Source organism: Artibeus jamaicensis, unplaced genomic scaffold (genome assembly GCF_021234435.1).
Source record: "Artibeus jamaicensis isolate MK-2021 breed Jamaican fruit bat unplaced genomic scaffold, CSHL_Jam_final scaffold_625, whole genome shotgun sequence".
Lineage (NCBI taxonomy): Eukaryota > Metazoa > Chordata > Mammalia > Chiroptera > Phyllostomidae > Artibeus > Artibeus jamaicensis.
In genome coordinates, this window is record NW_026522051.1 from 3286647 (window position 1) to 3301578 (window position 14932).

The 14932-nt window shown below is 52.5% G+C and overlaps 1 protein-coding gene across 17 annotated transcripts in view; it reads right to left on the minus strand.

Moving 5' to 3' along the window:
- The window catches only part of POU2F1 (POU class 2 homeobox 1), a 107822-nt gene that overhangs the window by 18934 nt on the left and 73956 nt on the right, over nt 1–14932 (minus strand). For 14 of the 17 annotated variants that reach the window (XM_037167502.2, XM_053659316.1, XM_053659325.1 and 11 more), the window contains 6 exons: nt 14484–14537; nt 12605–12724; nt 10498–10686; nt 8971–9097; nt 7936–8030; nt 3179–3352 (listed from right to left, as the gene is read on the minus strand). In XM_037167502.2, the coding sequence (XP_037023397.2) occupies nt 3179–3352; nt 7936–8030; nt 8971–9097; nt 10498–10686; nt 12605–12724; nt 14484–14537 (759 nt within the window). The remainder of the gene's footprint in view (nt 1–3178; nt 3353–7935; nt 8031–8970; nt 9098–10497; nt 10687–12604; nt 12725–14483; nt 14538–14932) is intronic. The other 3 variants (XM_053659313.1, XM_053659326.1, XM_053659318.1) reach the window with 2 other exon arrangements.

The window sequence follows — 14932 nt, forward strand, 5'->3', positions numbered from 1 at the left end:
CTACTTTTATAACTGTTATGGAGATAAAAATTCACAGTAGAGAAGTTTGACCCATTTAGGAAAACCTTCATGGGCACGGAAACTCAGTCATCTCACAGCACCGGAACAATGGTACCCTGAATATATTACAAAGATGCCTTTCTCCATAAGCCTGTAACCTTTGAATGTACACAGTTCTTTTCTCCCAGCTGAGTCTCTCTTATTAAAGCTGGAATAGGCCACATCTTAGTAGTTATTTTTTGTAGAGGTAACAGAAGCTCCTGGAGTTTAAATGGTTCACCCTCTCACTGCCACTAGGCCAGTGACAGGTCCGGAGGCGTCGCCTCTGGTCCAGAGGCTGCGGTGCTAACTCTGCCGTGGGACGGCCCACACCAAGCTACTGCCAGCTCCCACTGTGACTGGGCTGTCCCGGGCCCCTGGTTCCCCTAGGAGCCATCTTTTGGACACTACACTGTTTATTAGCCCCTGTGCTGGGTGGTAGTCAGGGAAAGGAAAGGCCATTTTAACTCCATTTTCTTACTGGGAAACCACTCTGACAGTTTAACAGAGGGGAGATGGTGGACCCGAAGGGTGAAACGCGGCACTGAGAACACCAGACCGTCCCCTGATCTCCAACCTGGGCCTTCCCGTAGGACAGCCGCCGGCCACAGGTGGCTATGCAGATGTCCACTAATTCAGCTCAAGTAAAGGAAGTCCCTTGTGGACAGTGGCTGTCCTGTGGCTGACAGACCCGTGTGACGGGCCGCTCCCGCCCCCCCCAGCATTGCGGCGCCGGTCTCTGGGCCCGGGGCGGAGGCCCACGGATCTCCGTCCAGTTACAAAGAAGCTGCCAGAGCAGCGGGCGGGCGTAAGCGTGACATCGCCCTCCAGGCAGACGCTCACCCGTGTGGAGTCTGGGCACGGACGCGGTCGGCGAGTGCGCACGGGGTGCCCCCTCTGCGTCAGACTCCAGACCACGCTCGTGTCCCAGACAGTCATGTCTGGGTCACTCTGCTTACACTGGAGCCTCCAGAAAACGGGCGTCGGGCAGACTGTGCAGCTCTCTGAACGCCAGGCCTGCTCTCGCACTTGAGATGGCCAGGCACGTTTCTGACCTTGCAGCAGGACTTCACAGTTCACTAAGAATTTTTTCACAAACATCTACAATGTCTTTCTATGAAAAGCAACAATAGTGACGAGCAAACAACAACTAAAAGACTGTTCAAAAATCACATCATAGCGAGAACGGACAAAGCCTTAAGCTGGTGGCCATGCCATCAACTAAGTAAAACTATGGTGACAAATGACCACAACCTGAACAAGATTTACAGCCCAGTCTCACTTCGCATTCAAATTACTTCCCTGAGTAAAAGCAGCAGGAAGGGTGCGCGGCTCCGCCCCGGTGCACCCCTCACAGCAGCTGCGTGTGGAGCGGCAGCCCATACACAATTTGGAACTGCATCTACGCCTTGATGTGTTTCAAAAAGCAAATGGAAAAGGGAAGGAAGACCAGGGCTGGGAAACGAGGAGGGGTCCCGTGGGAGACAGCGGTGGCTCCTGAGCAGGTGATGGCCCCCACAGTGACCCTTCTGTAGCCAGTGAGGGGGTCAGAAAACACCCAGCAACCTGGGTGTTTACTCAGAGAAGAGGGACGTCTGTGCTTCACCTGGTAACGTGCGTACTGCGTGTGAATAAAATGAGTACAAGCTCCGACACCACGACTGGGCCCCAAACTTCAACCAAGAGTGAATTCCCCGCGAGCACCTGTGGCTGGTGCTTCAGTCCACATGCTCAGAGCCAGTGAGCCACTGCTGCGGCCAAGTCATCTTGGAGGTGTGGAGAGTCACACCAAGTCACAGGACAGAACCATGAAGCAGCACACCAGACTGCAGGGAAGTTCCTCCATGAGAGACAGACAGACAGACACAACACTGGCAACATGGTGGTCAGGCGAACCACCACCTGAGTAAATGAGTGAGATTTTGAAAAGCCTTTCCACCCTGGGCACATCGCTTTGGCAACAGTCTCCTAGGGAACGCGTGGGCGGGAACGCGCGGCCATGCTGTGCTCATGGCCTCAAGCCCAAGCACTGAGAACCTGCCAACCAGACACTTAGCTGAAGCTCGTTAACAAGCACCGACCCATCTCACCGCATCTTCCGTTTGTTTTAAGAATGCGCCAGATCGTTGGACGTTTCAATCTTTCTCAGCTGCTGTTTGTTTTTTCACAGCTGAAACGCCTCACAAATACTTAACTGCATTCTATCTAAAATTACATCTACTTAAAAAATCATTTTACATTCCTAATACGTAATTCATTTCTTTGAGCGAAAATAAACTATCCAAGAAATAGAAGGAGTAGAGTCTGTTCCCAGTACCACCCAGAGCACATCGGGAGGCTCCCGGGGCCCAGCCACCCCAGCGGGGCCGCTTCACTGCACCTGCAGCCTGAGGCGCGTGGATGGAGCCCGGGCGGCCGAGGTCTCCGGCAGTGACCGTGCGCTCCGGTTTCCCCGATGCCACGAAAACGCCTGGTCCGATCCACGCGTCAGTCACTTTTCCACCCCCTTATGTAAATACTCTACTCCTTTCCCCGCTTTAGAAGCATTATTTGTAAGGCTAATCAACGAGCAATTAAGTCAGTGGCAGTACTGTACACTGAGACTCCTGTTTAAATCACCCCACGTACTCTACTTTGAAAGCCCTCCGTTACGTGACATGAACGAAGTTAACCTGGGTTTTGATCTGGATTTTTCGCTCCCGGACTCTCGCGTCGGTAATGTGTTTCAGGCTCGCTCGCTGTGCGCATGGGTCTGTGTGCGTGTGCGTCTCTGCCCGCCCTCCACTCCCCAAAACGGTGGCAGGCACGTCTCTCGACCCGTCAGCTCCTAGCGAGACCCTGCAACCTGGGGCCTCTCGACCTCACACACACAGCAGTGAGGTCCAAACCAGGCCTCCTTCCGGGGACAAAACCCTCGGCAGAGGCACCTCAGTCCCTAGTGGGACCTTTTAAACTCGCACCTACTGGCTGGTGCAGGGTCACCTCACAGGCCTGTGTTCTGAGAGGTTTTAACTGAAACCGCAGATCTACAGCCACGCAGGCACACTGGTCTGTTCTCATACACGCAGGAGAAATTCACATCCTGACAGACACGGGAGGCCGAGGACGGAAACCTAAGCTGAGAGCGGGCTCATCCTACCTGAGTGAATCCCAGTTTGATTCGTCTTTGTTTGAAGGTCTTGGCAAACTGCTCAAGCTCCTCCAGGTCACTGGGCTCCTCCAAGCTGGGAGTGTCGATGCGCTTTGGTGTCGCCTGGCTCTGTGGAAGTGTCTGAATCGGAGTCGCAGCTATTGTGCGTGTCGGGGTTGCTGGCTGTTCGGGAGGGAGCAGGGGTCAGAACAGACACAAAGAAAGGGGTTTAGGCTGCGGCTGGAACGTGCAGCAAGTACCCAGCCGAAGGTAACAGCGGCAGTGGGGGAGGCCGCTGAAGACCCCATAATACAGGGAAGCCCAATGTCACGTTCATCAAGTAAAGCAGAGGGTGCAATTATGTCCACTATATTCACAGGTAAGGTTAAACTGCAAGTATACATAAGGAACCAGACCACCCAAAAATGAAGCCCAGTATATTCGAGTTTTCAAATGGTCTGAATACATGTACTTTATGCCTTTTAATAGATTCGTCATTTTTTAAAAGATTTAGCTTGTTTTTTGAGACAGGAAGGAAGGGAGAAAGAGAAGGACAGAACCATCCATGCGCAGTTGCCTTTCGCTCATCCCCTGCTGGGGAACTGCCCCGCGACCCAGGCATGTGCCCTGACTGGGAATCGAACTGGCAACCCTTTGATTCACAGGCTGAGTCCACTGAACCACACCAGCCAGAGCTCAGTCTCAGTAATTATTTCCGAAGGCTGACAGAGGTAATGCTCTCATAGTTCACTGGACAATTCCTTCACTGCTAGACGCTTTTTGTCTTCGCTAACACAGGCACCACCACAAGGAGCAATGCTGTGTGTGCGGCTCCTTCTGCACCTCTGGGCTCCGTTCAAGATACAGTCATGGCGCACTTCCTGTAGCAGACGAGTTCAGAGCAGACAGCACCTTCTGGCCCCAGCGCTCACCTGAGTGGCTTTCCAAACAGCTGCCAATCGGGGGGAAGGGTGCCCACCATTGCCCTCATTCCTAGTCCTCTTCTCACACAGTCACAGTCTCCCCAAGTGTGAGTTTTTATGCCTCCTTTGAAGTGAACTAGCTTTACATCTGAACCCATTTATATACTAATATTCTCATTTTCATCCTTCAAGAGCTCATCAAATGTTAATTCTGTGTTGTATCGATGCAAATTTCTCCAATCTGCTTTTCCCTTTTACTTTTCAACGTAAGTTTTAAATTAACAAAACAAAAAAGGTAAACTTTTATCCTTTTTAATATCATCTGTTGTTTCAAATCTGGGGAAACTTTCACTTATTTGTAACTGGGATAAAATTTCTTCTAAATATTTAACTACTGGAATCCGTCTAAAGCTTATCTGGAAATGTGAAATGTCCTTATTGAACAAACACAAGCCCTGAGCAGCCCCTGCTGAGTGTCACCGGTGTCAGCCTCTATGGCCCCGCTGACCTTTCCCAGGAACCTCGCCAGGGGAGCCAGCGAGCGAGCGAGCGAGCGACCACAGGCCAGGGGCACATACCAAGTCTGGGGCTGTTTCCTCCTGCAGGTTGAACGAGTCACACACCCTTTGCTTGGCCCTCACGAGTAACACGCTCTCTCCAGCTGAGCTAACCAGCCTGGAAAACCACGCGGCGGGATTCCACAGCCTTCAGGGGTGAGCCCCACCCCCCTGCTTCGGCATGCAACACCAGTAATGTTAACCTGGCCGTCTTGGAGGGGCCCCAAGGAGCAACCACTGCATCAGACACCCATGCAGCTGTACACCGCCTGGCCAGACGGTTACTTCATTTCTAGGCTTGAGGACGGGAATAAAAAAGGACTAAAAACTGCTTGGGTCCATTTAGGTGGCGTGGTTACAGACATGGTACCCCAGCTCCGGAAGCCCAAGGCCAGGCTGGCCCAGACTGGCAGGTGCCACCGTGGAGCTTAGGGGTGGGGCGTGATGTACCCAACTGCCACCGTGTGCAGAGCACACAGGCTGGGCGGGAGTTGCTCATGTGGGCTCTTCTCAAAACTCCAGCCTTTTTCTGCTCAGGACATCCACAGCGACACACACACAATGGCAGGTGGAATTCAGGAGACTCCCATCTCCCCAAACTCCCAGTGCCTGCCCCGCCCCGCCCGGTGACCCTGACAGGCCCAGACCTAAAAACTGTCATCCGGCGGGCAGTCTTTTCTGTTTGGCCTCTTTCTCTCACATAATGCTTCTGAAACCCATCCACGGCGTTAACTGCAGCAAAGCGCATTTCTTGCCACTGCTGCGCGTTACATGGATGTGCCAAATGCTGTGCTACCTGTTCACCTGCTGATGGGCATTGTGGTTGTTTCCGTTTGTAGTGACCATGAAGAAAACCGCTACAAACGTTTACATACCAGGTTTGATGGACACAGATGATTTCATTCCCAGGAGCAGAACTGCTAGGTCAGAAGACACATTGATATTTAACTTGATAAGAAACTGGCAAGCTGCCCGAGCTGGTGTAGCTCAGTGGATTGAGCTCTAGCCTGTGAACCCAAAGAGTTGTCAGTTCAATTCCCAGTCAGGACACATGCCTGGATTTCAGGCCAGGTCCCCAGTAGGGGGCGCGTGAGAGGTAACTACACACTGATGTTTCTCTCCCTCCTTTACCTTCCCTCTAAAGATAATTTTAAAAAAAGAGGAAGAAACCAACCAACTACCGTTTTCCAAAGCAACTGTATCATTTTGCAACCCCCTGGCTGTGTGAGAGCAGCAGCCACTTTGCCTCCCTGCCGCCCTGGCTGGCGTCGTCTTTCCCACCCTGCCCGTTCTGACGCTGTCTGGTGACATCCACACCCCCCAACGACTAATGCCTGGGGCGCCCTTTCCAGTGCTTACCAGGCATTCACACACCTCCTTTGGTAAAGGACCTTCAAATATTCTTTATACTCCCTTTTTAAAATATCACGTTATCACATTACTGAGCTGTATGGGCTCATTATATTTCCAGAAATGAGTCTTTTAGCAGATGTAAGTTTTAAGAATATATTCTTCCAGCCTGTAGCTATTTTTTTCTTTTAACAAAATTTTTGCTTTTTGCAAAATTAAACTTACCAATATTTTTCTTTGATGGTTAGTGCTTTCCGAGCCCCACATAGGGAGTTATCGCTTTACCCCAGGACACAAAGGCCCCCCCCAAGTTCCCTCTCACAAGTCCACGCCTTCCACCCCCTTCATACCAATCTCTGCTCTGCGAGAAGCAGCGCAGGGCTCTTGCCTGCACAGAAGGGCGGCCGACGGCCGCAGCACCACGTGTCGGGAAGACTTTGCTTTTCCCACTGAGACCGTGGGGGCTGCGCGGACAGTCGGTCAGCCACAGACATGTGGGCCCCGGGCCCTCCCTCTGCTCTGTTCCTGCCCACGTGTCAGTGCCACACTGTCTTCCTCACTGCCGGCCATACAAACAGTTCTCTGCGCCAGGCGGTCCCTCCACTCTCGTGCTTCTCAAAACTGCCTGACTAGTCTGCGCCCTCCGCACTTCTGCACAGACGTCAGAAACGGGGCGCCCTCTCCCGACGGGAGAGCCAGCGGGGCGCTGACCGAAGCTGTGTGGGGTACAGTGCCCTGTCTGTCAGTCTGGAGAGGACTCTCCCGATTCACGAGCACATCAGGTCTCTCCATTAATCTGTGTCTCCTTTCATTTCACTGAGCAACATTTTGTAGTTTTCAATGTAAAGATCTTACAAATATTTGTTAAGTTTATGCCTAGGTACTATAAATACTTTTTCTTAATTTCAGTTTCCAAATGACCGGGAGAGCACATGGGTTTTTCTGCGTATCAACTTTGTACCCTACGTACCTACTAAAGTCGGGTAACTCCAGCAGCCTGTGTGTGCCTTCCCTCGGGTGTTCTTCCTACATGGGCAATCGTGCAGTCCACCCACCAAGCGTTTGCTCCTTCTTTCCCACCTGCATCCTGTATTCCCTTTCCTGGTGTTACTCCATTGCTGGGAACCTCAGGACGAGGGTGAGTGGGCATGCACACTCTTCATGATGCTGGGTTTTTGGTAGGTGCCTTTGACCAGATTAAAAAAGTCCCCTTCTGTTCCAAGTGTGCAAGCGCTCTTATCCTCAACAGAATTTGAGTTGTGTAGAACCTGGTGATGTGTTAGGAAGCAGTGGACCCTTCCATGACTACAGACAGAGTCAGAGCTGGAGGGGCTCCAGGGCCACCAGTTCAGAGTGCCACCTAATGGACAGGTGCAGAAGTGCAGCCCCAGAAGTGAACCAGGCTCAGTCCAGGCTAGAGGAGCACACCTGGTCTAGCATTCCGTGTTCGGGGCCCAGACTGGTGCTTTCATATGGCTACATTGCGGTAGAAGTGAGCTAAAGCAACACCGGAAGATCGAGAGGAAAGACAACACAGGGGTCAGAGCTCCTCTGCAGCTTCCGAGAAAGGGCCGAGGACGGCACTGGCCCTCCTGGAGGTAGCGGGCCTCCGGGTCACGGGGCAGTCTCTAGGACAACGTGGGGGCTGGGGTCAAACAGCCGGAGCTCAGTACGCACTTGCCACTAACAGTGTCATTCTTTACAAGCGTGTAAGAAAACAGGGACTCTGTGAAGATTTTCAAAGACTATACCAATTTGTTGGTGTTGCTTTATCAAGCTGAGAAGCCCAGCTTTGAATTTTTAATCAGATTTTGAATACCAGGATTATTTTAATTAGGATGTTCTGGGGTTCGTAAGTGCGAGTTTAACTGGACAAAGCCTAAAAGTCCCTGAAAACCGCAGGACGGGAGGAGGCAGATCCCCGGGAGGTGCTGACCTGGGAGGTGAGCGCGATGCCGGGCTGCGACTGCAGGAGGTTGGCTTGGCTTTGCTGAGGTAGTTGCGTTAAAAGGTTCTGCGCTTGCAGGAGACCTGTTAAAACACAACACGTTACGCTAGGAACATCAAGCACTACTGTGAACATACAGTTTTAAAAAAAAAGAACAAGACAGTGAAGAGGAAATTTCCAGTGGACCTCCTGATAGTCTCATTGGCCTTAAAACTCTCAGTATCTTCCCTGCCTGACTGAAGTTCAACCTGGTTACCATGACCTAGGCAGCAAGACACGACGCGCTGCACTGAGACTGCCGGGTCCCAGTGTGGCCTGCATGCCCTCTGCCTGGCCGCCTCTCTGCTCGGAGAGGAATGGAGGGCCGTGAAGAGGACTCTGGACACCCAGGAGCTCAGCCTCGCACCCAGAGGCCGTCACAAATGGCCAGAGAGCTGTCTGGTTCACGAGGGGCGGGTGCCCCCGTGGGGGAAGCAGGCAGGCACTGGTACAGCAGAAGTCTCTGGAGTGAGCCGTCAAGAAAGAAGGCTACAAAGCAGACGACAAGGAATCGGGGAGAAGCGCTCGTGTCCCTTGGGTGGAAGCCTGGCCACCTTGACACCCTCTTCACTGACTCCATTAACTAGCTTCACAGACATGAGTGAACTCATCGCTGACCAACCTTCGGTCTTTACAATTCACAAAATGTGCACAACTTCTAATGTAAGGCCTTCTCCTCGTCAAACAAATGGCTGCTGGAAGCGTCCTCACCCCGTGCTCGGCCCCCAACACGCGCCCTAGATATCTGCCCCAGAGCCAGGAGCAACTGCTCCTGGCAACTGCTGAGCGATTTCACTCAGACTTGTAGCCAAACCCTCGGTTTTCTCCCTGGTGATTAAAGAGACGAATGGCTGTGAGGGACTGCCTTCAATATTGCGGCATGTGTGACTAAGCACGTTTTTAACACGAATACCGAGTGTAAGGTCGGTCAAGTTCAGCGGCAAGACCGCTCCCCCGGCCATGGGGGGCTGGGCGCGGGCTCACCCTGCTGGCCCTGGGGCGTCTGGGAGATGATGAACTGTGCGGGCTGCAGGTTGGTGGTCGGGTGCACCAGCACGAACTGCTGCAGGTTGAGGTTCTGCTGCTGGAGCTGCTGGAGCTGCTGCAAGTCCTGCAACATGAGGGTCAGAGCGGAGGTTGGAGACACGGGGAGGCGAGCTCCGCGGCTGGGCTCCCGGGCGGTCCCATCCCCACGCGGCAGAGGCCCGGCCCCGCCCTGCGCCCCATACGTGCAGACCAGCGCCTCTGCGGTACAGCCCAAAGAGCGGCCAGACCCTGGGGCCCTCAAGGGTCATTTTCCTCGGCGAGCGGTGTGTGATTACTCCAAGCCTGATTTCCAACAGTTATTTAAAGTTCCCACAGAATAAATGGTCAGAGTTGTGTGTTTTGATGTGTAGAGACCAAGATGGGTTTTAACAATTAGGTGAGAAAAGAATGTTGAGTTTTTAAATAGTTGACTGATTTTTCTCTGAAGTAAAAATTAAGAGTGCTCTCTGAATTTGCATAAAGAAATTTAAAAATCTATTATGATTTATTAATTCAGTACCAGCCTATTGAACTTAGCAATCACTGTAAAAAATTTTAAGTTATGCATATAAAAACCTGGTCCATAACCTGTCAGTATCCCCTTACATGGGCTTAGGATTTAAAACTGTCAATGACCATCCACTTACTAATCTTGCTAGTAAGTGTCAGCGCCGGGGCTCCCAACGCAGGGCCTCCTAGCATGCCCCCGGGGATAAGAGAAGTGGCCACAGGAAGACGCCACCTTGACAGAGACTGTCTGTAACAGTCCCCAAGGTCAGTCTGACACCCACTCCTCACTCCCCTAGTTCGCTGCTTCTTTCTGACGTCACAGTGACGTCCGTGTCCGAGGCCGCCCAGTGGGGGGAACACAACAGTCTGGCACGAGGCTCGTAACAGCGTCCACAGGTGTTACTGACATGACTGCTCACTCTCTCTTCCTGTCCTTGAGGTAAAGGGTCGAGTTCACCTTCCTCCCTGCTTGTACTGCCTATGCCTCTTCAAAATTTTATTATATCTAGCTACTTTGCCCTAAAATGTGAAAAATGAAAGCAAACTACATCCCAACACAGTTCTGCACCAAGCTCATCGCTCGGCCGTGGGGACAACTCGCCAGCACTCACATGCTGGCTGCCTTCCCTGGGGCACAGGAGAGCACCCAAGGCTGCCATAATGGGCTAATTAAAACCACTACGGTAATCCCCTGCTTCCGATATGTGCTAGCCAATTATTCAAAAATCATCAGTTAATATGAACAGCTGTTCAAATAATCACTTACGTGTTTGTAATATCACAACTCAGATAAGCAAACAAATGTACCATTTCTAGGTCAGTGTCAGGGAAGGCCACCACTCGCCCCAATGATCTGGAGTTCCCCAGGCCTGTAAGGGCCCAAGCAGTGTTCAGGGAGCGGGTCTGTGTGCCACGGAAGTGGAGCTGCCTTCCCAGGCCCCGCCACCTGCCCGGCCATGAGGGCTCCCCACTCACCTGTGCAATCTGTATGGGCTGAGACAGGGGGATCTGCGTCATGGGCGTGGCGGCGGAGGCGGAGATGGTGGCCCCCGCGGCGCTGTGCTGCTGGCTGGCAGAGTGCTGCTGCACGGCGGCGGCCAGCAGCTGGGCCTGGGCCTGGGCCTGCTGCAGAAGCAGCTGTTGCTGGGCCGGCGTTAGAGCGAGCTGGACAAAACCAGGACAGACAAGTCAGGGGACTGCGGAGAGGGGCCCCTGAAGCAAGCCCATGGCTCCAAAGTAGGAAACTCAAGAGCCTGAGACCTTAGCCACCAACCTCACGTGACACGCCCGAGGCTGACACGGTCAGCAGAGATCGAGCTACCATTACTAGCGGGGTGCTTACAGGAAAATGGTGGACCTCACTTTGGACCTAATCGCTCAGACTTGTCCAGCGCCCTAGGGTTCAGGCAAAGAAAGTAATTAACTAGTAGGCAAGAAGAAAAAGAATAATCACTGTGGACAGGATGTGAAAAGAAACTGACACCCAACAGAACAGCAGGTGATGAGTCTGATGAGTAAGAACCCCGGGAAGGACTGATAAGGCCCAGCGGGTCCCCTCGCAGGAGTCACGCCACGTCCCCGCGTGCCCGTTACATCGGAAGAAGTGACTGGAGGACACGTGCTACGTTTGTCTCTTCCCCACACCTCCAGAGGCTCCCTCCCAACACAGCCTTTCTGCCCGGGAAAGCAGTGGGTCTCTGGGACCGCACCCCCTTTCCACACATCATCTCTGAGAAACGGGTGGTGACAGCTACTCTCTCCATATGCAAATGAGTCCTCCTAATGCCCAGGTTTAACAGAGGTTCCAGCCACATAAACCTAGAATCCCAAGTGTCTCTCACACTATGAGACACTCGTCACCCAGAGCCAAGCTCTGGCAGGGACACAGGAAATGCATTCAGAGCAGATCTAAACCGGCTCTCCTGATGCCCCTCACTTCAAGCACACGCCCGGTGATCGGCGTGCTCTCTGTCCTTCTCGGAGACTCACGCTGCCCGCAGGCTGCCCCAGCGAGGGGAGCGCTGTCCTGTCCGAGGAGTGAGCGCTGGCACTCAGGGGCTCCCCTCCTCCTATGGGGTCCCGCACCCCTGTGCCTTAGAGACAGAATCAGAGTCAAGCTCTTCAAAACTCGGCACCTCAAGATATGTTTACAGAGACTTTACACAACATATAAACAAGTGTTAATCTCTGCTAAATGGATTCCGTAAACAATTTTGGAATAATACTTACAAGAGCCTCCCAATGCCAAATGAAAATGAAGACTATAAAAAAATGTGTGGCCTGATGTGAAACTGAATAATAAATAACTCTACCTTGCCACTCCCCAAACCCCTCCCCAAAAGATAATAGAGGAATTTTCAGCACTGTAAAAATATGTAAATGGTGCCTTAGAGTAAAGAGAGATGAAAAGTTCAAAGCTCAAGACGGACATAAGCCGACATGGGATCGGTCAGAATAAACGGCACCTGCTGAGTGCCACTGAGTGGTAGTGCCCAGGACCGTCCTCCGAGTCTGGCTCGCCACCGCCCTCACTCTTCGCAACAATGCTGAGGCCTGGGCACCACTTGACGCCCGCACTGAACCGAAAGCCCAGGCACAGGGAGACACTGACCAGCCCAGACAGCAGAGTGCAGAGCCAGAATGTGAGAGGAGAGGTTTCATTTTAGAGCATCACACAGTAACTTAAAACATTTTCCTTTTGCAGGCTCTAATCTGGTCTTGAACTTCTGCTCCACAGTGATGTTGTAACTCAAACTGACAGCTACGATCTCATCCAGAAAGGAGTCTCAACCATAGGGCAGCAACTTCCCCGCGTGACAAAGCCACAGTTGAAACGCAGGCTTAAAAAAAGCCCTTTGTTTCCCCAGAGCATCTGCACTTGTAAGAAAAGACACCCTGAAAACAAAAGAAAACCCCCTTTTTAGAGCTGCCTCCAGCGCAAGAAGTTCCTGGAAGCTGTGTGCACGCCAGGCACAGCCGGGACCGCTTGCTGCCTGTTGCAGGGGAGCTCCTGCCAGACCCCGGCCAGGGACCGTCCGACCGGACAGGGGAAGGCCAGCACGGTGCTCTCAGGGACACTTACCCCAGTGATCTGCCCTCCGGCCAGCATGAGCTGGGTCTGGGGGAGGGCCGCCGGCACTGACGGCTGCGGGGAGGGCTGGCTGGGCTGCTGGGCGTCCCCCGCCTCCTCACTGGACTTAGACTGCAGGGAGAGCAAAGAGGTCCCAGAGCGTTCACTGACAGAAGTGTGCTCAGTTCCCCATGGTTCAAGAATTACCTAACACATGAACTTATCCAGTCATGGGTTTTCAGCTTTGCTCTTTTCCTTTCTTATAAATCCTCACAGTTTCCTAATTTTACATACTAAGTTTATAGATTTCTTTTTGTTCCAATGCCAGCAAAACTTTAATTATAATGTTTAAGAACAGAAAATAATTTGTCCTCCACAAAACACGGGAAATCGCCCACACCCTCCCCTCCAGAAAAGGGGCGGGGAGATCTCCTCTCCAACCCTCTGTGCACGGGCTCCCGAGGCCCAGCCTTCAGACCGCACTGGGCAGCGGGCCTGGGACTTGCCACCACCTCCCCAAGGTCGAGGGACAGGATCGCTGGGCCCCAGAAACTCCTCCTCCTCCGCTACTGAAACAGCCGCAACTCTGCCACGGCTGTCAGGTAACGCACAGGTGTGGAGGGCGACCACGGCGCGCAGGAGGGAAGGACTCACTCCCGGAAGCCACCCAGAGAAAGTTCCCTGGTAATTAACGCTGGTTATGTGGAGCACTGAAGTTCTGCACAGATCTGCGCATTTCCCACCACCTGTTTGGGGACTGCGGCAAGGCTAATGAACACAGAGGCTCTGATTAATCCTGCCAGTCAGTGAGAGATAATTACAGAGCAGGACTGTAAACACTCGGCACTGGAGACACAGCCTGTTTGCCAACATCCCTCTATGGGATGAAAGTTTACCATGGCAACCGAGGCAATTTTCCGCCTCCTCTCCCTCAGAAAGGAAGGTCACATTATCTCCTCTTCTTTTCCCTCCTTGTTTCCATGTGTTACTAGGTCCATATTCCACTGGGTTTCATGGACTGCTCTACCCAAGGTCTTTAGTTGTTAGCAACTCTGAAATCAATCTTCCAGAATACTGTTCTTCCCTCTTGACTGTTAGTTACCTAAACACACAAATGAAAGGAAGCAGCAGGTCCACTGAAATATTGAGGAGTCCATGCTTAATACTTGAACTTGGCATGCTGTGCCACATGGTTCACAGAAGAAACGGAGTCAGATTTGTTTTGGTTTAAACTTGCGCCTGTCTGAAGCCACGCTCTCTGCCAATGTGTCTATGAACAGGTTTCAGCACAAGCTGGAGAGCTGTCACGTCTGCCTCGGGAGCTCCGAACCTCCCCACTAAGTACAGGTAAGAACACGGGAGTCTGGGTGGTACAGGTAAGAACACGGGAGTCTGGGTGGTACAGGTAAGAACACGGGAGTCTGGGTGGCGAAGTGATTAGCAAAGGCCACGCAGCTGGCCAGCTGGCACCGAGGGGGACTCCAGCCTGGGGCCCGCCCCTCAGCCCTGTGCTGCCCCTGCACACCACAGAGCTCCCCGAAACACGAGGATGATGATGAAAGAGACACCTGGAAACAGAGGGCATCGAGGACATGCTTGGCTCTGTGTTTGGGGATGTGCTACAGCTTATGACCTAGAAACACGGGTCCTGGACTTACATATGAAACTTTGAAAACAGACTTTCCCCGGTCACCTTCGGGCATTCACAGGGGCATAATGTAAAAGTCATCTTCATTAATAGCAGTGATTATCATTATTTGGATCTTCACGAGAATCAATAGTAAGAAAAGGTAACACTCCTAAGTACTTCCCATTACAAAATTATTGCACACTCATTACATAAAATTTGAAAAATACGGGGAGAATGGAAGACTTGCGCCCGCCCGCTCACCTGCACATTTAGAGACTGGGCTGCAGCCTGTAAACCTGTCCCAGCGAGCTGGACCTGCAAGGAAGCACCGGGCAGTTAGGGCCCAACACGTCGGCACCACCACTGGGGGTGTCACCAGCAAGGACCTCAAGAGCCTTAGTAAGTGTGTCACTGAGCCTTGGGTCTATCCTCTGGGGTTAGAACTGTGCAGACGAGCATGTCTGCCCCCCGCCCATGGGAAAGCGCTGCCCCCACTGTGTTTGGAGGGGTGTCCCGCACAGCTGAGCTGGTAGTGCCTGGGTGCCACGCGTGTGTCAGGCGTGCCTTGTGTCGCCACTCTGCTTGTTTGCAGACACGGAGACATAACAACTCAACTCATCTCCCACACTGTGTGAAAACACACAGAAGCACAAGCTACTTGCATACGTTATTTTTATCATTATAAACTACCAGAATTATCTGCTCGTTCT